Raw genomic sequence first — 27,372 nt, forward strand, 5'->3', positions numbered from 1 at the left:
AAGGAGCATGCCGCCAGCCAAGGATGACCCCAGCCTGCTTCAGCATCAAATGTGTGTTCAGGGATGTTATAAGGAGTTTTATGCAGCAGCTGAGGGTCAGGACAACAATAAAAATAACACTTAATGCGTGCTGAGTGTTTATGAGCTAGATGCATGTGTATTATATCATTTAATTCTCCCATCTCTATGTGCTGTTCTTATAGAGAAAGGCAGAGCTACAGGTGGGCTCAGGTCTGTATCCCACGACTTCCAAGAAATTCTGGGAAGGTACGGTTCCCAGAAGGTGGCGGTGCTAACCAACCCCCGTTGCCCAGCTCCTCAGGGCAGAGGCAGCAGAAGCCTTTATGTGTCACCACCGCCCTACACCACCTTTCAGCTGGAAGGAACCGGAACTGGCTAAGAGAAGACATTAACAAAGTTAAAACACAAGTGACAACGAGGGCCGAGGGCACAAATACAAAGAAAAGAAATGGGATAGGAGCACGTGTAGCTTAGAAACCTTCTGTGTCCATAATGAATACAATATAGAGTTCAATTTGACTGTAAAATATAAATTGGATGTAAGTTGTAAACACCTCACAACATGTAAGTTTTGCGCTACGTCATGGGCAGTGCTGTGATGCTGAAAGATTATTGATTATCCCAGAGTTCCCAACAAGGGTGTAGATTACAGAAGTGCCAGAAAGTTAGCAGCCGTCATCAACTAACTGAATAAATATTTATGAAGCACTTCCTCCTCCTATGTCACTACATATGCCAGCGAACAAAGTCATTTTCCTTCCAGAACTTACATGTTAGTGGGAGAAGACAGACACACGTGCCCTCAGTGTGTCTGTGAGAATACAGAGAATTACCAAATTAAGCTAACAACCAAAGCCTCAAAGGCCAGACCATCAGAAACGACAACAACAGGAAATCACATTCAGAGAGAAATCATATGGACATCAATAAAAATGGCCTCGGGGACCCGGGCACAGAGACGCAAAGGTGAAGAGGAGCCAAGTGGTAAAAAGACGGATGTGCTCATGGCAAGAGGACTGGGGCAGGAGGAAGATGCCACAAGGGAATAAAGCTGCAGGCAGGTGGCTGGCTGCTGCCTCAAGGTGGTCAAGAGGCGCTCGCCACCCCGGTGCAGCCCCTTCTCGCATAGGCCGCGTACTTTGATATTGTTGGCTTTGACCTTTGAAAGGTCCAAGGCGTGGGCAGTAGGTTCCTGGCAGAGGCAGCCACAGGCCACTGCCTACTGTCTGGCCAGAGTCAATGGTTAAGCAAATAAAGGGATATGCAGTACTAACAAGTGATAAATATGGACCAATGTTCCAGAAAGCACAGGAGGGTACATTCAGGATGGGGGAAAAAGGGCAACTTGGAGTGTGAAAGACACGTACGTGTCAGTCTTAAAGAACAAACCAGAGACTACAGAAGTGACAGCTGGAGGGAGTGGGTTATTGGTGTCCAAGGTATCGTCTGGGAAAATAACTTACAAATTCGTGAGTTACCCTTAATACCAAATGTGATGTTATTTTCTTAATCGTACTTTATTCCTTGGATCATTAGTATATTCACATGTACTTTCATTCTCTGAGTCAACCTCCCCTGCTATGATACACAAGACGTGGAACGCTAACATACTGAGTTTCTCAGAAAACAGTAAAGGACAAGTAGTAGCTTGCATACTAATTAACTTAGTGATTAAGCTCTCTCTCCCAATGAAAGCTATCATTACTGAAATATAGAAAAAATTTTAAAAGCTTGCAAAATTGTTTCCCTTCCCTCGGTCTTGGCGTGGCATTTGGTTTCTCTCCTATTCACACAAGGCTCACACTTCTCCTTTTGGGTTAACAGGTGGCTTTCTTATGGCCTGTGGCCCATCCACTCTGGACAGAGGCCAGGTAGGTCCTTTGGCTCAAGGCTATGGACACTGCTGGTTTTACCTGCAAGCTGCTGTTCTTTACACGTTGCCGCACAAAGAGCACCCTTTCTTGACTGGAGAGTGACAGACCGGGCTCTCTGGCCCCCAGCAACGTCACAGAGTTGTGCCAAGCACCAAGCTTGAGCTGCACGTGCACACGTGAATATGCGTGCACACGTGTGCTTCCTGAACGCACGGAGGCAGCTGTGACCTACTGCCCACCCACTCAGAGCAACGCTCTGAATGCCTGGCTCCCACGTTAAACACCCCTCCCATCACACCACGCAGACACTTCCGGGGATGCTGGCCACCAAACTGCACAGCTGAGTGGCAGACTGAAACCTCCAGGAAAACCCAGCATCCAGTGAAAACCTTCCCGAAGTCGGTCGGGTGCGAGCATTTCTGAGCCCAGCACCGGACAGCGAATGCCAGCCATCGTTATGCAGAGATAAAGAACCTGTGAGGCCAACCAGAGGGCCCTGGCAAATATCCAGTGTGGACCTGACACTTTGATTGATGGCTGCCCCTTTCAATGAGCTCCGCTTGTCTCTGGAGGCTTCCAAAGAACCATCACTGGCTCCCCCCACACTCTTGCCTTCCTGGGGAGACAGGACTGGAGCAGGCACTGAGCCACGCCAGCCCCTTTCACCCAGGACCGCGGCGCTCTTGCACTGACCTTTCGCAGAAGGAAGCAGATGCGTTCAATGTTCCTCAGTCGTTCCCTCTATGAGGACACACAAGGGGAAGGGAGACGGGAGGTTAGAGCGAGAGAAGCCCCCACATCCAGCCCCCAGTAGAGAAGGCAGAACCCACCAGAGACCCCTCCCAGCCAGGTGACGTGCGTGCTCCCACCGATGGCTTTTCCTAACAAGAGTTTCTAACTGTTTCCCATCTACCTTGTCAGTCATTAGCTGTTAACAGAACTGCCCCAGAAAACAGCATGGGCTCAGCTTTCCTCTCAGTCCAGCAGAGGTGTCTGCACTTTTTTCTACAGTCAAAGTCTCTCTCAGCCTCCAAGTGCCCCTAAGACAGTCAGACGACAGACCAGGCAGCATGTGTTCACTGAATGTCCTAAAGCCTGTAGTCGGCCCTCCTGGGGCTGGGGGGGGCGGTGTCCCCACAGGCCTCGAAGAGCATATGTGCCCTGGTAAGTGTCCAAGCAAGAGAAGCTCTCTGCCCATTGGCTTTGTTTTTCTAAAGTGAGTGTATTTAGAGGAAGTAATCTCCACACTAAATCAGACACCGACAGCGCCCCTGGGCTAAGACGTTTCCAGCCGTCCAAGTGCACCTGCAGCTGGGCAGGTGGCGAGGCTCACATCACACACCCGTGCCGCGCCCCCTTTCCCGCAGTCACTTCCTTGGTTTCCGAAGCCACTGCAGCGCAGCTGTGGCCTCTCCCAGGGCTCATTCATTACCGAGGCAATTTGGTTGCCATACATGTGATGGCAATGCGATTCCTCAGGGATCTGAAGAAGACATGTGGCTGGGACACTTCAATGTCCTAAAAATCATAAATATAGTGATTCCTCTGCATCCTTTAAGGCCAGAGAAAGAGCCCACATCGGTACAAACTAGTGTCCACATGGCTAGGAAGAGAGACGATGTCATCCTTAACACGTGTGTGCACGCACACACACACACACACACAGAGCCGGGCATCGAGGCGCCCCAAATGGAGGATAACGGCAAAGCTGCGAGACAGCAGGCACGAAAGGGGGTGCACAGGACACACACTGGTGCCTCCACCAGCAGCCCGCTCCTCGGAGGACACCTCGCGTTGCTCTGCAGGGAGGCTGAAAGCCCAGCTGGTGAAAGGAAGCGCGAGGGCAACCTGAGAAATGAGGAGTAACACAAACCATTCCTCCTCGGTCCGACCGTCTCTGGGGCTTCAGGGGGTCTGACATCTAAAGAACCAGCGGCTTCATGCGCGTCCATTCAGGCATGCGTCACACCGATCAGCAGTTACTTGTAACACAAGTCCTTCCACGCTGTTGTTACCAAGCAGTGAAGGGTTATTTCAAGCCACCTGGTCCTGACATGCCACCGCAGGGGCCCTCCAGAGGCCTAAAGAGCTTGGAGACGAATTAAATGAGGCTTCCAGAGCATTTCACTCCCTGCCAGGGAACAACATGATAAGACCTGGGGAAATGCGACTATTGCTGCTCCATTTGTGGTTTATACATTTATTTTTCTATCTCAGACAAGAGTCTCTTCCCTGGTGGCCTCCGTGTGTCCATGAGAGGTCTGGCCTTCAGGTCTCAGGCTGTTTAATCAGTTCATTACTAATTAGAAGTGTAGCTTTAATAATAGGAAAAAGGAGTTGAGCTCCAGTTTCTATGCTGTACAGCTTCACTCTTCAACATTCATTCATTCTTTCATCAACAAATAGTTACTGCGGGCCGACTGTGTGCAGGCTCTGTTCTGGCACCGACCTTGCAGAGACGCTCCCAGGGGAGCGTCATTCTCTTTGTTCTGTGTGAACTGAGAAACTCGCCTTGGGGAGAGGGTGACGGGCTCCATGAAAATGTCTCATGGCATCACCTCCGATCACCCATGACCCGATGTGGAATTTGCGTGATGGCATTGAGTGACAGGACAAATGTCTCCCTAGCATGTCGCCTGCGATCATACAAGAAGGCCCTGGCTGTTCTAGGTGAGCCGCTTCCTAGTTTGAGCCCTCACAACCGGGCGGAAGGAAAGCAGGCTCTTGACTCTCCCCAGCATTCCAAAACGGAAGCGCCCTCTCGGCCTCGAGCAGCTCTGTACACCGAGTGGGTATGGGCAAGCCAGCTGTGTACTGTCGGTGGCAAACACAGAAACATCCAGAAAGAAATGAGACCTGGGCTGCAACCCTTTCAGGCCTGGAGGAGCCACATTACAATGAAAGCAAAATGCATTTTAATAATGATACACTTCACAAAATGTAGTGAGGTTTCAAGTGGAACTTAAGGATTTGTTCAAGTAACAAAATTCTGACTTTGAAAGGGTTTGTCTCTGTTTCAAGAGAATCAAAGAATGTGATGCCCAGGGGGCCTCAGTTTTAATAAAATCAAGTCTGTTAAAGAGACAGCATCGAGGAGGTGGTAAGAACATGGGCGTTGGAGATGAGCAGAACTGGGTTCCAGTCCTGACTTCACTGCTCAGGAGCTGTGCTCCTGGATGAGGGCCCGACGGTAAACGATGCCTGCCTGGCAGAGTCCTGGGGACGGTTAGAGGTAACGTAGCATATCGAGTTTCTAGCGTATAGTAAAAACTCAGAAAGAACAAACGTTGCAGCCCCATCATAAGCCTGTACTTTATAGAGGGGCACACGGCAGCCTGGTCGCAGGTCTTTTGTTGCCTCCCTGCAGCTAAGAATACAGCTCTTTGTCCCCTCACTAAAGAACGTTGCCATAGCCTTCCAGGTTTAGATGGCATCACACTAGTAACTCCTGGTGGTCTCACTACAACTTGTGACTGAAAAGATCAACAGAGCTATTCACACAAAAACTTGCCTCTGCACCAGAAACCAGGGCCTGGAAGGAACTTTAAATAAACACAGGCCCAGTGAGTTTCGATGGAGACACACATTCTCCACGGACTGTGTGTGCTCTATCCTGTGAGCCCAGCAGGGCTGGTCTGGGAGGAGTTTGGAAAAGACTCTGGCCACACCCATGGAGGGTCTCTGGCTCTGGGTCCTGGCTGCACTGAACAGAGAAGCAGAAGTCACATCCTCCTCCTGTCTCTGCATCCAGGCCTCTGTCTATATCCATCCAGGGCAGAGGGAGGGGCATGCATGGCCGGACGAGCAAGATGGAGCCACACATGCTGGGGCAGGGGTCTTCTCCGTGCTGAACCCGGACAGACAAGCACACTGAATGAGGGGCCCCAGTGGGAAGAGAGCTAAGCTCAGGCCCACAGAGCCTCTCCAGACGAATGCTTCCCGGATGGTGGATATGGGGTGAGCAGCTTTGTGCATCTACTCACCCTGCACGTCTCCCCCTGAGACACCTGGCCAAGCGCAGCCCGAGGTCAAGCACTAATGACACTCCCACATCCCGCCCAACATGCGGGCCAGCGTGGAGCCCTCCTGCTTCCAAGATGAGTAACCAAAAGCCACTAATGCGAGGCCTTGAGAGCCACAGCGCAGCAGGCCTTCTCCACCTGGGTTAGGGGCTGCCATACCTGACCTGCAGGGAGACCTCAGCAGGCCTCAAGAACGAGAAGTCTCCTGGACAACCTGAGCCAGGCACAGAGGTACAGTCAGGGCCGAGGGTGTTCCTTCCTCATCCTGGTTCCTCGCCCGCCTCCCCCACCCCCCACAAGCCCTGGGAAACCTGTGGTGACACCACCCTTCCCGTCACCAGCACCCGTTACTCACCGCATGAACAGGGTTGCACTGATCTATGGGGCTCTTGAAATCCGTCCGTAACTCATCGAAGGCAATTATCTGAAACGGAATCCACAGAATTGAGATGTTACTACAAAGATGAGTCAATATACCGCGTCTAAAGCTTCCTGTAGCTTTGCTTCAAAAGAAGGCGGGAAGAGGGTACCAGGGACACGAGACTGGCCAGGGTTGGTCGCCATCGAAGCTGGTGAGGGGCACTGGGGCTGATTGCACCCTTCTGTCTACTCCTGTGCTTGCTTAAAACGCCCCCAAACAGGAAATGGAAGAGACCTTGTTTAGGGTTCATACTTGTGACTAGTAGATAAGCGAGTCCCGGGACCTAATACACAGTACAGTGAGTCTAGATGACAAAATTGTGTTATCAAGATTAAACTCACTAAGAGACTAGATCTTAATTGTTCCCAACACTAGAAGACATAATTATGGGATGACGTAGAGGGGTCAGCTAATGCTACAATGGCAACCATATTGTAATATAGATGTATCACCTAAAACGTATACAATGTTGTATGTAAAATATATCTCAATTTTAAAAATCCCCAAAATAAAGCTTTTTAAGCTTCCTGTGCTTTACAAACATGTAGAGAAAACTCTCTTGAGGTGAGGGCAGTTTGTTGGGGTTTGGAGCAAGGTACAACATTTTTAAAACTTCAAACCAGCACTTTCAGCTTCTCTGCTTACAGAAGGAAGCTGTTGAGTTTTTATTTTTGTTTATTTTGGCGGAGATGCTAATTGGAAGTCAAATGGACAGAAGTCAGGCAAAAGGCAGAAGAGAAAAAGAAGAAAACAGAGTTGACAGTATAGACATAACCCCATCTCTAGCTGTCCAGAGGCTGGACCACCAATTCCTGGACAGGCAGGGCCTCACAGCTTAGTCTGTTGGACTTGGGTCCTCAAGTTTATTCTGGACAGAGACTCAGAGCTCCCCAGAGAGCAACGGTTTCCCCATTTGTCTAGAGGGGAGAATGTTGGAGGTGAGCTTCTCCCGTCAAGATGAGACATGGCACACCCACGTAAAGAACAAGCGAGGGGTGAAGCTTCCTAACCCCAGCCACCTGTCCCCAGAAGGCGGACTCTGGCAGAACAAGGCAGTGTTTGGCCAGTGGGGTGTCCTCTCAGCAATATCTCTCCTGGGCTGCACATAAGTGGACATAGGCAGCTCCCTCAGGAAGGCACATCCCCGGGTCCCTGAACACTTGGCAGAATTGTCAAAGCAATGAAGCCAGCACACCACCCCCATGAGTCGCTGTTCCAGCACCATGGTGCTGAAAGCACCAAGTGAATGAAAACAACCTACTTCCCTCTACAAAGCAGGTATAATTTTAAAGCAGTCACATATCATCCTGATTTTTAATACTCCTGAAGAATTAGGAGAAAATGCTAGTATAACTTGTATTAAGTAAACACATTTCTATATCATCCATTGCCAGGTAATTATCCAGCCTGTATTTGAATCCTTTAGCAACAAGAAACTTATCATTTACTGAGGATGCGCAGTCCATTCCTGGCTACTTCTAATGAATCATTGTCTTCCTGCATTGAACTGCCATGACTCTCTGGGCTTCCACCTGGTCTAAGCCAGGGTCAATAAGCTATAACCCGCAGTCCAAAGCCAGCCGGTTACCCCTTTTTGCACAACTTGTGAGCTGACAATGGTTTTTACGCTTTTAAAATAATTGCGGAAAGAAATCAAAAGAAGAAGAATATTGTGTGACATGTAAAACTATGTTATGTTCACATTTCAGCTTCCATAAAGTTTTACTGAAACACGGACACATGCATTCTGTCATGCATCGTGTGTCCTTTCACACTATAAGAGCTAAGTTGAGTAGTTGCAACAGACGCCGTCTGGCCTGCAAAGCCCAAAATAGTCACTATTTTGCCCTTTACAGAAACAGTTTGCCAACCCTGGTCTATTCTTTTCCTTGCCCTCTAGAGCAGCACTGTCCAATAAGGCAGCTACTTACATTTGGCTACTTAAATTTACATTTTAATTAGTTAAAATTCAATTAAAAATCAGTTCCCACATTTCAATTGCTCAAAAAACCACATCTGTCTGGTATTAATAGCTATTAATCAGTATAGATATAAAACATTTCCATCATCACAGAAAATTCTATTGTACAGCACTGCTTTAGAGGCCAGTAGGACAGGTCAAGTCACTCTTCCACAAGGAACCCCTCTAAGGATTGTCAGCTACCGGGAACCCAGCAAATCTCTCTTCTTCAAGCTAAATCTCTCCAACCTTTATTTATATAAACTGGCACTGAGTTCCCTCATCATCCTGATAGCCCTCCACTGACACCATAGGTTGTAAATATCTGTACTGTATTAAAATGTGACTGTCAGAACTAAACACCATATTCAAGGTGAGGCCAGTAGGCATGAAGAGTAAAAGTATCCCTCACCTCCTCTGTTCTATAACCTGTATCTCTGTTAATATAACCTGATAGCATTAGCTTTCTATAGCCACATCACGTCCCTGGCTTCATAATGGCCTTGCATTGCCCAAAAGCACTAGGTGTTTTTCATGTGCTTCAGTTAAACTCAGTCCACCTCATTCTGCACGTGCACTGTTGGATTTGGGGTCCTACGAGCAGAAACTGACCTTTATCCCTTTAATTCCTCCCTATTCAGTTTGGTCCATTGGTCCAATCTATTGAAATATGAGCCATCTCCCAACTACAAATCTAGTGAACATACTGTCCTCAGTAACCACAGACACAGTCACCCCAATATAAATGCAAGCTGATTGGGACTGAGGGCAGAGCCCGAGGCTCCCCCTTCCCCATTGCTGAGGATGACATCAGCAATCCTTCGGCCTATTATTTATTCAGTTATAAAGACAATTCACCATATTTTGATCCAGTCAACTGAAAGTAAGTCTCTGGGTGGCTTCAGAACACCCTAACTGTTGCCGCAACAGATTGGAGCTCCCCAACGAGGCTGGGAGCCCATGGAGGAAAGTCAAGCCCCCGGGCCGTGGCTGTGACAGAAGACATGCCTGCAGAGTCCCCACGCCCAGTCCTGGCCTGTGTCCTGTCCCTATATGAGTGCTGGGAGGCGGGTCTGGACTGAAGGGGGAGGAGCCTGTGGATTTGAGCTGCTGAGCGAGCAGGAGAGCAGGTGACCAGGGCGGCCCCTCAGCCCCCAGCCTGGAGGGAGGGGTGAAGGAAGAAAGGCCCACAAGCCTAGCTTATGTCTGTGAGTGCCATGAGACAGTGGGTCGTTCACGGTGCTTTCTGATGATGGGGATGGCAGTGCACACAGTGAGCACAGAGGCTTCCAGCAGCCCCACGCCCACCTGGTAACTACTCGCTAACTAACCCATCCATTCACTTGGCAAACAGTCAGTGAGCATCTTTTTACACGCGGTCACTGGGCTGGGCCCTGCAGAGACAAGATCAACAAAATACAGCTCCTGTCCTCCCAGAGGGAGAGATGAGCACGTAAACGGATCATTACATTACAATGTGACAAGTGCTCTTATCAAGATGATTATAATAGCAGCCACCATTTATCATATGCTCACAATGTCAGGCCCTGGGCTTCGTGCTGTGCATGCTTTTTAGTCTTTATTCCTTCAGCCTCCCCATGAGGCAGGTACTGTTACTGTCCCCATTTTAGAGATGAAGAAACTGAGACCAAATGTTCTTAAATGACTTCAGGATTCAAAACAAGGCCTCTCATCTTACTGCCGTGAGGATTAAATGAAATGATGCACATAAACCACTGGGTACAATGAAAGTCACAATACAGTAACTATTGTTCCATCTGTTACTGTCGTTACTACCGCCAGGAAGGTGTTTGGGCCTCACCTCTCCGGCCTCATGTGCCTCCCTCCTGGGCCTTAAGCACAGTCACTAGTGTCACACAATCCAAGAGGACCCTGGCACTTTTAGGGGAAAAGTAGTAGGAGCCAAGGGTAGTACCGCCCTGACGACGCAAATTTATGTGAAAGTTAACGGTTGTTCTGTCACGGGTGGGAGATGGAGCAATGGATGCTGGGAAGGAGCCTGGGATCAGCCGGTGAGCTGGGAGGGGAGGCATCAGCAGCCCCTGGACCAACCCCTAGACCTGAATGATAAGTACAAATTAGGGAACACGGGGCACAGATTATGGGCCGTTGTCTCTGCCAGAATCTGCAGACACAGCTGGTTCTGACATTGCTTCCCTGGTTCCCACCTAGTTAACAGAAAACAAAGATGCCCCAGAGCCATACACTTCTGGGACTGAGGCCAAGAGAGGGAGAGGGGGCAGGCCCAGCGACGTGCTCCGCTGGCACTCCGCAGGGCCTCCCTGGCGCCAGCCAGCAGCCATCCTGGTTCGAGTAACATCCAGAGAGGAGAGGGCAATGAGCAGGCCCACACACTCTGCTGACTTGCAGCCGGGAGGCGGCCACTCCGAAGAACACAAGCAGTGAAGGAGGGAAGGGAGGGGGGTGGTGGCTGGCAGCATTCAGGGGCCCTCCTGGTCCCACTCAGTCGGGCCACAGCCCCCCGCTCCCCTCAGTCCCCAGTCCCCAGCCAGCACATGGCCACCCCGTCATGCAAGTCGGGAACCTCAGAGCCCGCTCTGCCTGCCTATCCCTACCTGCCTCCCACCCAGCTTGAGCTTGCTCCTCAAATGGGAGACTTCAGGAACAATTTCCGGCTCTGGACGCTCTGCAGTCTGGGCCTCCAGCCTCCCACAGGGCTCTTGGAATCGTTCCTCCTTCTGGTCCCAGTGTCCTCTGCTCCTTTGGGTCAGCAAGTGCCTCCTCCGACTCCCAGTCCTGCAGCACCCCTTGGCCAGCTTGGCCCACGCTCTGGGGGGTGCACACCCAAGAGCGAGTATGGACATGCATCTAGGAGGCTCCCACACCCCAAAGTATCTTCCATGAAGAACCATCATTATTCATTCTTAAAAATGTGCCATTTGCCAGGCACTGTGGTTAGAGCTGGAGGAGACGCTACAAAAAGCAGGCGAGGCACTGGCTTGGCCGACGACAAAGGCTGTCTCCTTGACCAAACTTCACTCAGGCCTTCTGAGCCCTCTTCTTAACTAGGCTTCAACCTGGGGCACTGTGTCCATCCTTGCAGAGCCTCGTTTTGCCAGAATCCTGCTATGTTGGTACAGGAAGAACCCCCACCCTTGATATCTGATCACCCTGGCCCGCCTCCAGCAAGAATCCTACCAAGTCAGTTTCGGAAGAATTCCCCTTACCCTGGAAGGCTCCTCAGAGTAAGTTTCCATCCACCAACCCCTTCGCCCTGCTTCTTGGCTATAAATCCCCATTTGTCCTTGTTGTATCCAGAATGGAGCCTGCTCTCTCTCCCCTATTGCAATAGCCTTGAATAAAGTGTTCCTTATCACTTTGACAAGGGTTAGAACAGTTTTTTCTTCAACACCATTCTCGTGCGTGAACTCTGAAAAAAGCAACTGGGAGTTGCAGCCTATTAAGCAAGACATTGATTGCTCTGAGTGTAAATGTAAATTCTTCAAACAAATTGAAGGTAGGATGTGGATAAAGGGAGGCAGGACTCACAGAACTTAAAATTTTAAAAGTCGGTGGTGGTGGTTTGCTCTGTGTTGGTTTTGAGATCCCAAGGGGCAGATGATACATTAACTCTACTCATTGGCTCACGACACATTATCATCACTGACCTCAGCGAGGCCCTCTTTTATTTTTTCTTTCATCAATTTCCTTTTATCCCTTTAGTCCTTTCCCTCCATCCTAGACAATTATTGGTGTATGTTTAATGTGTACCTTTCTCTTTGCTGTGTTCTTGCAAAGTATGCATGTTCGCGTACACATATTTTTCATTTACCTACCTCGTATCTCTTGCTAACCTTTTGCATTCAGCAGTGTAGCTGCAGGAGTCCATGGGTACAGCTACTACGTCTTGTCTATCCAATGAGATAGAGATGGATTTGATCTTGCACCCCAAATAATGCTGCAAGACCCCCATGCGTGTTCTCTTAGAGATCAGTGTGCCAATTTCTTTGAGATTTATACCTAAGAATGAAACTGCTGGATCATGCGGTTTATGGGGATTTTTAAATTGAACTAAGCACTCCCTGACTGCATCCCATTTCCCTGCCAACACTTGACAGCACCTAGCTTCTAGTGTTTACAGTCTAATAGGTTTTAAGTGATCTTTTTGTTGTTTTAACTTGTCTTTCCCCAGTTAGAGCTTCTCTTCATATAATGGTTAGTCATTTGGGTGCTCATTTTTGTAAATTGCCTGTTTAGCTGCTTGTCTATTTTTCTATGAGATCACTGCCTTTTTTCCTTTTGATTTGTGCTTGTTGCTGGTATGTGGTAGATATGAGTTCTTTCCATTTGAGACATATTGAATATCTTCTCTCATCTGTTAGCTGTTAATTAACTCCATCTCTGGTATCCTTCATTGAATAGAAATCAAGCAATTTTTGCCTTACGTTTTACACTTTTTGAAGTTTTTATCTAAGTCCTTCCTTGCCCCTGAGACACAAAGAATCCCACGAGGTTATGAGTGCCTCAGGGATTACAGGATGCAATGCTCTAAGAGGAGACACTTCGCTTTGGTCACTGCTGCATCTCCAGCACTTGGATCAGAGCCAGTCACACAGCAGTTGCTCAATAAATATCTATTGAAAGAATGAATGAATGAGTTCACCATATTCTTATTCTTGGCTTAGTGTTTGTAATAAATGGAAATGAGTGCATGAATAAATATGAAATATTTTAAACTTCTCGAAATACTTTTTTCTCGAAATAGTATTTGATCACACCCACCCACCCAGTTCTTACAGACAAAGTGGGGGATGTCCCTCTCCTACCCCACACTGCCTCGCTAGGTGGGAATGTGTGTGCCTCTGCACCAAAGATGGAGCCCTGGGGCAAGCCAGCATGCAAGGGGGCCGTTCCCTGAGGGCAGTCACACGTCCACCCATCATGCAGCAGGTCCCAGGAGGCAGAGCTTCCATCCAGGTCAATCTCCTCCAGATCCAGTAATTAAGCAACTGAATTTACCCATATTCAGGAATGTGTACGAATGCTCTACCTTATAGAAAAAATTATTTCAGGTGGTATTATATAAAATATAATTACATAAATTAGTGAAAATTATACAATTATATAATTGTATAAATGTGTATTACATATATAAATATATATAATTATATAATGACATATATAATTATGTACATTATATAAAATAGTGAAAAATAATTAAGAATAAAAATTAGATTCAGAAAAAATTTCAAACCTAAGTAAAATGTAAAAGTTTAGAGGGGGAAACACACACACACACACACACACACACACACACACACACACCTCATAGGGCTCAAAGATCCAAATTAGTTGGCTTGAAATTTTGCAGCTAAGATGCCCAGAAGCAAAAGTGGAAAAGAAATCAGTTACATAGTTCTCAATGTCCATAAAGAAAAAGCAGACTAGTTCTTCAGGGGAAACAAACTATCCCCAACACTCACATCTAAAAACCATTTACTGCACATATTTTAACAACGGTGGAGCACGCACACAAACAACACAGCAGATCCAGCAATAGGCGTTGGGTTTTTATTGCAGCATCCCTCAGTAATTGCTGAGAACTCACACAAAAGCATGACCCAGTAAAAACATTTTCTGGGGGAGGCAAGACAAGACAATACGGTCCTGATTTTGAATGTGCTTCAAATCGTCTGCCACTGATCTATCTCCCACGCTGGGACCTGAACAGCCGAAGAACAGGGAAGTGGACGTGAGCTTCTCCAGGACCACGGGTCATCAGCAATGGCTCACGACAGCTTGGAGGTCCCACGTGCCAACAGGAACTCTGACAATGACTTGCGCAAGTTGAGGAATCTAACCTGGCTTCTCCCTCCTGCCTGGGTGCCCACTTTCCTCCCGCCCAAAGCTGAGATGTACTGAAAAGTCTCCATGGACCCCTTCGGGTCTCTGCTCACCCTTCCCCACCCTGCTCTCAGCCCTGGGGGACTGATCTCTAATGAATGCACCCTCTGGCCTTCCTCAGACATTTATTTTAGCCATTGTCTGAAACCTAGTTCTAAAACCAGAGTCAGCAGATGTCTTGCAGACTTTAATTGTTTATGCCCCATGATGATAGGCCTATAGGAGGCACCAGCAGAAGACCACAGGGTCCTGGCAGGGTACAGGTTCCCGGTTCCTTTCCTGCTGGACAGCGGCTTGGCAGGTCTCTGCTCCTCTACCTGAGGCCACAGCTCCCATCAGGAGACACACCCACCCCTACAGCTTTCTGGGAACTGCTTCCTCCCCTCACCCCTTCAGACCTGGGATAATAACAGCTTCCCCGTCTGCTAGACCTGATGCTTTCCCATCTCTACTGGTTTCTTAATCCTGCCCCTCTGTAAAGAGGCCTTTCATGAAACTCTCCTCAATCACCCCCTTTCAATGCGCCCTCTCTCTCCTACTGGGACCCTAAGTGTCACAGGAGCCTGCAAGAGACCTGAAGGTTAGGCCATGTTGCCTTTCCTAAAAATTAAAGAAAAAAATATACTCTGGAGACATTCCAGCACGTGAATGGATGATGGATGAAGTCCTCAACATTCTGCACTGGAGAGAAGGAAATTATTTTGATCTGGAAAACTATCAAAGCAAGTACTGCTGGTTACTAGTTGCTCTAGTTGCGCTAGTCGCTCAACAAAGGGTGTTTTTGTTTGTTTGCTTGTTTTTTAAATCTCAGCAATGCTGCTGTGGAATATCTGGCTTTGAACAACAGCTTCCTAATGAATTCTCCAGGCTGCATTATTTGCAAAGTGTGTCCCTAAGAAACAAACGGACGTGATCTGCCCTATGCAGTCATGGGGTATAACCAATTAAAGTCTGCAAGACAACTGCTGATTCTGGTTTTAGAACTAGGTTTCAGACAATGGCTAAAATAAATGTCTATGGAGGCCATTCCTAATTTATGACCAAAGGAAAAAAATTAAAACTGTATCATCAGCATATAGAAGATCCTCTTTATTCAAAACAAACAAACACAAGAGAAGGCCTGAGGCATGCACCTAGATTACCCAAAAGCAACTTCAAATCTTTAGCTTGGGTTAAAGAAGAAAGAAGGGCTAGAACACAGCAGCTTTACTTTGTTTACAATAGGTGTCTGACCCTGTAGAGCTCTCACGTTCCTACTTACTTGCAGAAGTGTGAAGGAGTGACAATCACTGAGAGTTTATACTGAGTTCGTACAGCTTTGCCACTCACAGAGTGAAAGCAAGAAAGATTATAAACCGTCTTATATTTTCTTTAACAGATGCGTTCATGAGAAGCATGTAAAAGCAATCGATAAAAATGTAGAAATATTATACCTGAAACTCAACTGCTCGTCATGTAAAATACTGGCCTGAGGAACGCAGACCCACTATTTAAGGAAAAAAACCATTTAAGGAAGTGTGGATGAAATGTCTAATAAACTGCAGGTGTTTTTAAGGATGAGGTCCCCCCAGTTTGAAACACGATTAGCCAAAAAATGATTTAGAAGGAAAATGTAACCTAATCAAAAATGTATTCTCGCTATCAGAACTGGGCTGGTCAGTTGGTCCTCACCATTAGCGAGTAAGGAAATTCCTGGTGAGTAATGCTTCTGCCATTTCCACCCTCTTTGTCCTTTCAGCTAGAGCTGCCGACGCCCTGCCCAGTGGGCTGAGGTGCAGAACAGATGCCCACATGCCCTGTGCCCTCCTCACCAGGGATGGGAAGCCCAGGAGCATCCCAAGCCCCAACCGCTGGTGCGACCCGGATTTATTTTGCTTCTGTGGCTTTGGTTTCTGGAAGTCCAAAGAACCCCTGTGGGGTGTCTCTGCTGTCTTTCCTGCTCCTTCTGTGTTGCTGTGGTTTGTACAGCCAGGCTCCTTCCTCAGCCACCCTGCCCAGGGTAGGACCTGCCTCCTGTAAGGGCAACATAACTGCTGGGTCTCACCTGATAAACTCATCAACCTGTTGGCTCTTGTGCACAGACACCCAGCAGCCCCTCAGAGACTGGAGCCAGATGGTTTCCTGCCACCCCGTGTCCAGGCCCAGTCGGGGCATGTTCAAGTTACCCCCACCTCCCCTGCTTATGTGCTTCAGTACAGACAAGGTCTGTTGGCTCCCATCTGGTCCGCTCTCTGGCCTTAGGCAGCCCACAGAGAAGAAAGGTCTCCCCCAAACCCAGACATTACAGGGCAAACCTCCAGGCCAACACCCGTGCTTTGCAAGAATATCCACCATGTCAATCACATTATGAAAGTTTCTCATCCTCACTGATAGGCCGGGGGGTGGGGTGGGGGGGGGTGGTACACATGAAGGTAATAGTGAGATAGCATTTCAAACCTATCAGACTAAAAAATAAATAATAATAATAATGATAAGTTGCTGTCAGGGAAACAGAAAAAGGAACCCGCACCCACCCACTGGTGAAAATGTGAACTGATACAGCCTTTGGAAAGCGATCTGATAATCCCTATTACTAATGGAAATATGCATACCCTCCACCCAGCAATCCCCCTTCGGGGATGGAGCTCCTGGAAATAAAGGCAGCACTAGGCAAGCACAGAAGTGGAAGCACTGCTCCCAGCGGCAAGAACCCAAGCACAGTGAATGACTGAGTAGGCAGTGACACGCCCAGGCCGCCCAGGCCGGGGCACAGGACAGCCCCGTTAGAGCCGCACCAGGTAACTTAGAGACTTCTCTGAGCTGTTACTCAGTGAGAAAAGCAAGACACGGAACAATTTACAACCAACACCAAGACATGCCCTACAAAAGTATTTGTTTGAATATGATTACGTGACATGAAGAAATATATGACAGGCGTACATCGGGCCACTGACCCTGGTGACCCTGAATAAGGAAGGGGACAGTGGTGGGACGGGAAGTGAGGATGCGGGGGGTAGAGGGAAGAGTAACAACAAAACCCACAACTTCTGAAAGTGCTGGTTAAAAAACTAGCATGTATAATTCTATTTATGTAAAATTATGCACATGGGTGACCATAAAGACATATGAAAGGACAGTCACCAGAACGCTAATGGAGGTTATTATTAAGTGGTTTCCTTACACCATTCCTGGGTTGTTTGTGTTTTTACAATAAGTATGACTTATTCGTGTAATCAGGAAAATACCCACCCTAAGCTATTTTACTATTAATATTTTTTATTCCCTTGCTTTTCTAAGTCTATTGTCACTCCAAACTCACTACTTCCAACCAAAGAAGCCACATCATAGAGGCAGCTGCCCACTGCTCTGAGTTCATGCTCATTAGTTTTACCGTGTGAGTGTGTGTGTGCGTGTGTGTGTGTGCATGTGTGCGTGTTCTGTCTCTATCTTTACCTACCTCTCCTTCCTCTCCGCCCCCACATCTCTTGCCCCACAGCCCACCACCATCTAAAGAAACATGGAAAACTGAGGACTCGTTCCAGAAGATGCCATCACACCGGTGTCTACACTGAACACAGGGGCTCCACACCGACCTTCTCACCTTTGCCCGAGGAGCCCCGATCAGAAACTGGGCAGCTGGGCCTGAATTTGGGCAGCAATAACAATGGGGCTCCACCAGAGAGCCAAGGAAACTTCTCCTTAGTTTTCATCTCAGGATTGGGTCCTCACAAACCTTTCCCTAATCTCTTCCTTCCAAGAAGAAAGTTTGTCAGGCCTCTAAAACCTCATGTGAATAGAAAGCAGTTTGTGAACAACTTGCCAACTTGCTAAACAAATTTTTGTTCTTGTGGCTGTTTAAATTGGAACAGTCCTTTCTTCCACTGCCCATCCCGACAGTGTTTTGCCAACACAAGAGCCCCAGAGTCCCAGAGCCAAAACCAGAACTCAACACAAGGGCACAAGGTTGGATCCTGAATAAGGGAGCAGGGCCAGGCCACTTGTCTCTGGTGCTCATTTGCATATGACTTTACATAAATTAACATGTTGCTCTCAAGAGAGCTAATTGCAAGTATTTAAAATCAAATTGGTTAGTCTGTGCAACTTCTTGGAAGCATGTATCCAATTCGCCTGTCTGCTCCGTCTGGGCCCAGGGACACTTCCATCCTATTAGTGTCATCTGATCTCTGCTTCTATCGTCACATGTGCTTCTGTGACTCTGACCCTCCTGCGTCCCTCTGAAAGGGCCTGTGTGATTACACTGGGCCACCTGGCTAGCCCCCATCTCAATAGCTTTCATTTAGTTGCATTTGCAAAGTCCCTTTTGCTAGGTAATGTAACGTAGTCACAGGTTCCAGGGAGGGTCCCCTGCACTAAAACTCCTCTGTGCTCTGCTTATTCATCCCTCTCTACCCCCAGACCTGGCAGCCACTGAGCTTTTTGCCTCCACACTTTTGCCTTTTCTAGAATGTCATGTAACCTTTTCAGATTGGCTCCCTCCACTTAGTAACATGCATTCAAGATTCCTTCAAGTCTTTTCAAGGCTTGAGAGCTCACTTCTTGTAAGTTCTCCCAAGTGTTTGAGCTTCACCCTCTCCCAGGAGTTCTGACCCAGCTCATTGCTTTGGTTCTTGTCCTAACTTGCAGTCTGGGAGAGAACTTCCTGCCGTAGCCCTGGCCACACAGAACCACGTCCCTGCCAGCAACTGCTTAGTCAATTTCTGCCCACTCCTGGTCCCCAGGCCCAGAAGGGGGTGATCAGATACCCCATTGCATCTCAACATTCCCTACTCAAAGTTCATGCTCCATGGACAAGACAAGCCAGACTACTTAAGAGTTCCCCAAATGCGTTCTGGCCATTTGAACCAATCCGTCCATCTTTCTCCTCCTCCTATCTGTCAAAATGCTCCGGCCCATATAAATGTCACCTCTCCATGATGCCCTCATCAGATGTGACCTTGATTTGAACCTCCAGCGTAGACCTCTGCTGCCTTAGTGTCCTTATCTTAGGCTGTAAGATCTCTGAGGAGTGGGCCTTTAGCTTACTCTTTATATTCCCTGTGCATCCAAACACAGTGACTGACAACTGGGTGCTCAATCAGTATGAATAGAACGAAATACAACTGGTTTCCCTACAGGGCTAGCCAGCAGAGAGCCAAAAATATCCTGTACATTGCCAAGGGCAAGAGATTATCTGATTTATGAATTAAACATGGCCCATGCGTCTCTTTTGCATCTCCCCATTGCTTCCTGCCCATTGGCCATCTCAATTCTAATTAACTCCTTCAGGGAGAGATGGCTGGGAAAAGAGAATACACCACAACATAAATTCCTCCATTTGGCGGGGGTGAAGGGGTGGGGCGGTTGGGAGCAGTGCAAATGAACTGGATTTTGGATGTGCTTTTCTTTAGATTTTTAGGCTACACTAGATGTAAAGATCCTCTGGCCACAATGGCCACAAGGCCACATGCTGCCATAGCGTGTGACTAGGACTGGTCCATGTGTCACATCACACATTGGACCAGGGCCTAAACCTCACTACCCTCCAGACTTTGGACATATACACTTTGGAGACAGAGGATGAGTCTCACACATATTTACGGGTGAGGGGGTCTCACATATTTACAGCGAGCTGCACAGCCGTAACTTCAAAGCAGGTGGAAATGCTGATATGGCTGCTTTCTAAGCTCCATGGCAAGTTCCGTGCCGGACATGCAATCCAGCAGAGCTGAGTGCCGGAGCAGGACAATGAGACCACACCGAGTCTCTCTGTCCCTTCTTTTGGGACTTCCCTTCTAGAGTGGGGTCAGCCACCTTTGGGGAACTGAAGTACCCCCAGCAGCACCCAGCAATGACCACATACCAAAACAAGGCAACCGCCAAGGAAGTAGCCCAGGAGAGAGGAGGAGAGGGAGGAATAAAAGAAGCCACAGAGAGGCAGGGCAGAGGGAGAGGTGGGGAGAAAAGGGAAGAGGAAAGGATCAAACATGGAGGGGAGATGTAGAAAGGAAACTACAGGTTTTTTCTGGGTAAAACCTCATGCCGTTCTGAGTATTTGCGCTCCTTTAAAATAAAAGAAGTCCAGCAGCAAAGAGAAAGACAGCAGTTTCCTACTGTTCACAGATCAAGGTGGTGAGGCAGGCCCCGCCACCCCCGTGAGTACCCCTCACACAGGCTCTCACATGGTCCCGTTTCCTTAGCCACATAGAGAGCTTGGCCACTGCCCGCACAGGGTCAGCACAGGAGCGATCGCCATTCTCCTGGCGCCCCCACCCCCGCTCAGATGGGCAGGCATTTGGCTGCTTCGACGTCTATTGCTTAAGCTAGCTTTCAGCATTAGCATTTGCTGGTTCTGGTTTCCCAGACCTTTGAACTGGAGGCAGCCTAGCTGTGGCGCAAAACCTTGGTCCTCTAGTGGCGGTGGGTGGGCATTACAGCTTGGTAGAGAAAAACTGGGTCTCCAATGAAAGAGAAGGCTGTTAGGCATCTGCCGGATAAGGGACAGTCCTTGCTTGCGGCAGCCAGGGGCAACTTAACTAAGACTGGATGACAACAAAGATAAGTGGATAAGGGTTATTAGGATGCTTTTTATTTCATCCCTAGAATTGTAGAATTTGTTTCAATTCATCTAATATGTCCCACCTTATGCCAGACAGAATGTTAGAGCTGAAAGGTCCCTCACACCTCATCCGGTCCAACCCCACTTTCTCCAACACTCTGTAGTCTATCTCCGTAGCTACCACTCTGGATGTGAAATTATCCAGTAGAGATATTTACAGTCACATCCACACATTCAATCGCCAAGCACGTGTCGAATGCCTACTGTGTGCAAGACCCAGGCGAGGGGCCGTGGCTGAAACCAAGGCAGACCTGGGCCCTCCTTTCAGGAGTTTCAGTCTAAGAGGTCCTCGGGGTCACTCAGCACGATTCAAACACCCCACTAAATTCACCAGGTTTCACTCCCTCTCCAGGTGCCCCGAGCATCTGGGCCACAGGGCAATGGCTGTCTGGCCTCATTAAGGCAGACTCTCCCTTCAGTCACCAAACTTGCCTCACTTGGTCTCACTTCCATGACCCCCTGTCCTGTGTGGGTCGCTCCAGTCAAGTTGACTGTCCTGCCAGGGCCAAAGCAGGACCAGTGTGGTTATATTTAACATCCTCATGCATTTTCTCCAGTTTCCTTAAGAGTAGATGAGTCTCTGCGTAGATGTGGCTGGAACCAATGTCCAGAGCACACTGCAAATAAGAAGCCGTGTGCACGCAGCCAGCACCTCACTGGGGAGCCACAGCTCACCTGACACCTGTCCTCTCCAGGAGACTGCACCTCCTTCAGGGCGGGCCTCGCTTTGTTCCCCCTATGTTCCCAAAGCCCAGGGTCCCTGGTGGATATTGATGGGTATGGAACGAGTAGACGCATTTGAGGACAGGGATGTAAGAGCTAAAAGCAAAGTTCATACTCTCCCAACGCGTGCCTACGGCCACCACCCAGACCATAGAGCAGACGTGTCCGAGTGACAGAGCACAGCCGGCTGACACAGGTACAAATCAGGGGAGCAGGGGGTTCAAATTCCCAGGTATAAAACAAATAAGTCCCGGGGATGTAAAGCACGGCATAGGCAATAATATTGTGACAGCCTGGTACAATGTCAGACGGTTGCTGGACTTATCATAGCGATCACGTCTTTAGGTACATAAATGTTGAGTAACCATGGTGCATACCTGAAACTAATAGAATATTGCATGTTAGCTATGTTTTAATAAAAACATAAAAAAATAAAAATTTTGAAAATAAAATAAAAATCTGCTGTTACCAGTGAGTAAAATACTCCCCCCCAAAAATAACAATTTTTGAACAAAGGAAATCTACCTAAGGGCACAGGGAGTGGGAACCGGTTACCTGATGCACATGACAGAGCTGAGAGCTGGAGGAGCACTGGGAGGTGAGGAGCGTGCTGGGGGGTGAGGAGCGTGCCGGGGGGTGAGGAGCGTGCCGGGGGGTGAGGAGCGTGCTGGGGGGTGAGGAGCGTGCTGGGGGGTGAGGAGCGTGCTGGGAGGTCACACTCCCTGGAGTCAGGCCTGGCTCTGCCACTTACTATCTGTGTCACCGTGGGCAACCTCTCTGTGCCTCCATTTCCTCATCTGAAAAATCGAGATAATAATAGGGTCTGCATAATAGGACACAGAGGGGATTAAATGAGTCGCTACACTGAGAACAGTGCCTGGGAGAGTATGTATTTAATCAATATTAGCTATTATTACAGTGTTGCCTAGTCACAGCCTTGCAAAAGAGCAATAGAGGTAAAAAAAAATATATCATTATTTAACAAATCTCTATGTCCAAACTGCTCATAGCCAGCCCAGCCAAACCAGAATCCCTAAGGGCATAAATTAATCTGAATTTGGTGAAGATTTCCTGGAGACTCATGTGCACTGAAGTTTGAGAACCACCTGACTAGGATACCTGGAAGGAGGACCCTAAATGGAACTACAGCAAGACGCAGGACAAAGACAGCCTATGGCTCTCGTGGTGTTACAAAGACACCTCAATTTTCCATGTCTCGCCCGTTCTCCATCATCAGAGCAAGTGGCAGAGCAGGGAGAAGAGACAGCAGACGGGACAGGACTGCTCACAGTCCTTAATCTCAGGTGTTGTTCAGGTGATTGAGGTGTGACTGATTCTTTAACTTTCTTGGCAAACCCAAAAAGCACCACCCATTTATTTTCCACCAGATACTGATGGGGAAAGGAAAATGGGGGCCTGGCAGCTTCAGGAATTCTCAAAGGTGGGGACAGGACAATATTCCCATCCTGTCAGAGAGATGCTAGAACATGCAAAAGGGAACATGACGGAGGGGAGAGGGAACATGTCGTGGGGAGAGGCCCAGAGCCTCTACGAGTTGGCTGTCTTTAGAGTCAGAAATGTGCCAGGGCTCAAAATAGACCCTGGAATCCAGCTCGAGCTGCCCAAGCAAGGCCACGCCTGTGGAACTCATGCTCTTAGCAACATTTTCCACTCAGACATCGTAGGGACAGTCACAGTGCTCGTGGTTCCGGGCTCCCCTCGGGGCCTGAGAAACTGGGGTCTTGCCCTGGGCTGGTGGCTGGAAAGGGAAGCGAAGGCTGAAGGTGCAGAGAAGGCCCTGCTTCTTCACTGAAGGAACTGGGGGACGGAGAGGCAAGGGGAAGTCCTCTGGGGGCCTGGGGCAGAGCACAGCACCACTGAATAAAGGCGGGGACTCCAAAGGGGCCAGCTGGCCAAGGACGGAGTCGGACAGGGTTGGTTTGGGCACTATTCCCGAGAAACGCCTGGTGGCCAAGGGCATGCATGTCCTCAGAAGAGAACCTTCTCGTCCCCTCTCTTCTCCTTCATCCTGCAGGTGGGGCTAAGCCTCTGGGGATGCAGCAGGTGCCACATTCAGGGCAGCAGTGGGCTTGTGCCAGGCTCTGCCGCTCCCTTCAGCAGCTCTGCCACCAAGCGGTGCCTCAAAGACTAATCCCGGCATCTCTGTATCCCAATTATTCTGAAAAAGAGCCTCAGAGACCCTAGAGAATTGCATTTGCCTGATCAAAAAAAGCAAATATAGCACAGGCAAAGTGAAATCATTGGGTGTCAACTGTGCCAAATGTCACCTATCTCACAGGAAACGTGTCACCTCCACTCTTCCTCACAATTGAGTGCGCCTTCCTTCACCTTCAGATCTGCTACTTAGGAAATGACAAGCAGTGGCCTTCAGCCCACCCCAAACACCATCCCTAGGGTGACGAGACACACATAGGACATCTTGGCAGATGGTGGGCGAGGTACCCCCATCATTACCCAAACCTCTGTCCCTGGGCTCAGTGCGGCCGCTGCTCCCCCAGTTCACAGCACAGGGGCGGGGCCGTGTCCCTCGCTCCCCCAGCCCCTGCCACTCTGGGCACAGACACTAATGAGCAGAGACTAGACGGGAAAGACAGTGGGGATGCAGAGGGTAAATAAATTATTCCGACTGCTCACAGGAACAAAAGGCTGAGTCTGGATTATGTGGGGCTTCCTGGGCGAACCTGGCACCAACGTCCTTTATGAAGAAAGGGCTTTTCTAAGCAGCACCCCTCAAAGTGCCTCTGGGGCACCTGTGGCTTAAGGGCCCAGTGAGGCCAGTGTGGGGTGGGGCTTCTCCACAGCACAAGAGCTGACAGGGTCTTCAGCTGTCACCACGCCACCTCGTCGTCTCACAACTGGGCAAATCACAGCCCAGGCAGGTGGACACACACACAGGTGTCACAAAGCAGAGGGCTTCTAGCTGCTCTCACACAATGATGAACAGAGAACAAGAAGAACCGCAGGGTCCAAGACAGGAGGCCGACCGCGCTTCTGTTCAGCCGTCCCACTCCTACTAAAACCAGGAGGGCTTGGAGGAGGAGGGCGACCAGGGGACCCCATCAAGGCCGGAATCACAAAATCATCACATGACGGGATCTGAAAGTCAGGAGAGTGCTGGGCAGAGGCAGTCGGTGTCCCCTCGAAGACAGAGGTCAGAGAGGAAGATTCACTGAGCCCTCGGGGCCACCTGCCAAGAGGCGAGGACAGTCCTGAGTTCACGTTCTCATGGGGGACAGAACATGCACAGACCAAACAACCCTGAGAATGCATTTCCTGAGCAGACAGGAAGGTCTGCTCTCTGTCGTGAGATACACGCATTACTGGGAGGACATACGGGGGTCCGGCGTCCAAGGGGAAAGGAGGCAGTAAGAAGCGAAGCCTGAGAAACGCCTGGAGAAGGAATGAGCTTGGAAATACCGATTGGTAGAAAATAGAACTGCAAATAAAGGAAAGGATTACATGCGAGAGGGACACATGTGGGACCAAACTGAATGTAAAGGAATGACAACGTGATTAACTTTATTTAATGCAGGGACCTGGCAGGCAATCACGAGGGATTAAGAGTCAAAAGAGCCGTGGGGTGGGGTGTGGGAGGGATCCCAGCCCAGTGCCCCCTGGAGCTTCCTAACAGCCAGCGCCCTGGCTCCGACCAGACTTGGGAGAGATGACACCGACCCCACCAGCCCTCCTTTACAGAGCAGGAAGCTGAGGCCCAGAGCAGCGGAATGAGGCTGGTAGAATCAGGAAAGGCAAACGGGAGGAGAGTTCTACAGCCCCAATTCCAAAGGGCAGGCCTGACATGACAAGGGGAAGAATGGTCCACAAGAGGCAGGAGAGACTCTACCTGCTCCTGGTGGGCAGGGTCCAGAGGGGGCTGTGGAGCCTCCTGCAGGTTCCAAACAAGGCTGGAGGCAGGGGCGGGGCAAAGCCCTGTCACCTTCCCTCGCCCCTCAAGAATCTCCGAGGCTTTCAGCTCTCCATGTGCATCCCCTGCAGACACTGCCCGCCCTCTCGCAGCATCAGCCAGACAGAGTAGAGCCTGACAAAGGTGGTCAGAGGTCTGGAATCGAAGGCAGCACAGGGAAGCCCTGCCTCACCCAGCAGGGCGTTGGCACCTTCTCCACAGACCCGGCTGCAAGGCATTCTTCCCATCTCATTGAGTGAGCGTTTTCTTTCCTTTATGGTCCAGGCAGGACATACTTGAGTTATACTCAAAAGCAGGATTTGTATCTTGAAGACGCTATAAACCAGAAATGCCCCTTGCTCCGTTTCTGTTTCTTCCTTACTCATCCATTTACAAAGCACTGAAGCCACCAGCAAATCTGACAGACCTTTGCAAGGCAGGGGCATGCGTGCCCCCAGCAAGGAGAAGAGCCCAGGGGAGGGACTGGGGATGGGGGTCAGATGGAAGGGTCAGTGGGCCAAAGGGATCCCCTGAAAGGCTAGGAGAGCAAAGTCCGAGGAGGGGGCCTCCCAGCACACGTGACCACAGCGCTCTGTCTCCACCCAGCTGAGAGGTGGGTGGCAAGTAGCACAGTCTCACTGTGAGCAACAAGATCACGTGGTGACAAGCCAGCCGTCACTCTGCTCATAACCTCACGTCCTTTAAGACCATACTGAGTCAGAGGACAGACACCCTGACAGAGAGAGAAAGGGCATCGCTTCCCTGATGGTTTTCAAAGAACTTTTGAAGGCAAGCGAGGGAACCAGTGCTAAACCAAACCTCTCCTGGAAATGCGTGACCTCAATGTCTTGCATGAGAGCAGTGCTGCAGCAGGAGAGAGGCTGAGCCCCAATCCAGACACCAGGAGAAAGAAAAGACGCCCTTCTGACAAGTAGAGAGACTGCAACCCAGAGAGGTGAACCGATTTGTTGGCGGTGGTTTGGAGACGGGCACCCAAAAGCAGCACACTTTCTGTCTCACTCCGAACTAAGACTGAGTGTGTGCCAGGCCTCTTGTGCAGAAATCTCTGTTCACAGGTAGATAATGCACCTCTCAGAAAGTAAATACATGAAAAATGTAAAACAACATTCTCATTCACATCTTCCTCTGGGCTATGCAACGTCTTAAATATGTGGACCGGCAGAATATAACGTGGGTCCCTCTTTTCTTAATTCAAGCAACACGGTTCTCTTTAGTAGAACACAATCAAATGTCACAAAATCCAATTCTGAGTTGTGGAGGAAGCAGAGCAGGCCGTCAGAGAACGTCGTTTCGTTATAACGTTGATGAGATGCCATTGGAACCTAACTCGTTTCTATCAATTAGCCTGTGACAAAACTGCTTTCTTTATACGTCATTCCATTTAAAAATCACAGAACCTATGGACAACGTTTAAGGGAGAACCTACTATATGAGTCTTTTGTCTGCACAGCTGTAATGATCAAGTAGACACATTTTTATGCTTTATTTCAGTTGCTATAAAACACAAGAGGTCGCCTGATGAAAACTCCTGGGACTGGAGGAAGAGAACGGGTCTGGGAATCTAGAAACCTAGAGATCCACCATGAGCTCTGCCATAAATAGGCGTGTGGCCTTGGCCACGTCCCTTTGCTTCTCTGGATTCAAGTGTCCTCATTTCCAAGGGTGAAGACAGATGAGATGGTCTTAGGTCCCTTTAGGTGTCGGGATTCTGGGACTGCCTGATTATATGACTGTATCTCCTTTCAACAATGTAAGTCAAATTAAAAAAAAAAAATCAGCAAACTATCATCCGAAGTCACCAAGTCTGCGCGGTTTCCAGAAGTGCCCCGTCAGCGGAACGCAGAGCGCCGTGAGCCACGCGGAGGGAGCAGCACGTGCAGCGCGGAGCCCCTGACCCCAAACCCTTTACTGGGTTGGGTTTCAG

At 49.1% G+C, this 27,372-nt stretch overlaps 1 protein-coding gene across 3 annotated transcripts in view; it reads right to left on the reverse strand.

The window, feature by feature from the left end:
- The window catches only part of CNIH3 (cornichon family AMPA receptor auxiliary protein 3), a 166,757-nt gene that overhangs the window by 42,477 nt on the left and 96,908 nt on the right, over nucleotides 1-27,372 (reverse strand). For all 3 annotated transcript variants that reach the window (XM_074316949.1, XM_074316950.1, XM_074316951.1), the window contains 2 exons: nucleotides 6,273-6,341; nucleotides 2,589-2,636 (listed from right to left, as the gene is read on the reverse strand). In XM_074316949.1, coding sequence (XP_074173050.1) covers nucleotides 2,589-2,636; nucleotides 6,273-6,341 — 117 coding nt within the window. The remainder of the gene's footprint in view (nucleotides 1-2,588; nucleotides 2,637-6,272; nucleotides 6,342-27,372) is intronic.

The sequence above is a fragment of the Rhinolophus sinicus genome, linkage group LG12 (assembly GCF_036562045.2).
Source record: "Rhinolophus sinicus isolate RSC01 linkage group LG12, ASM3656204v1, whole genome shotgun sequence".
Lineage (NCBI taxonomy): Eukaryota > Metazoa > Chordata > Mammalia > Chiroptera > Rhinolophidae > Rhinolophus > Rhinolophus sinicus.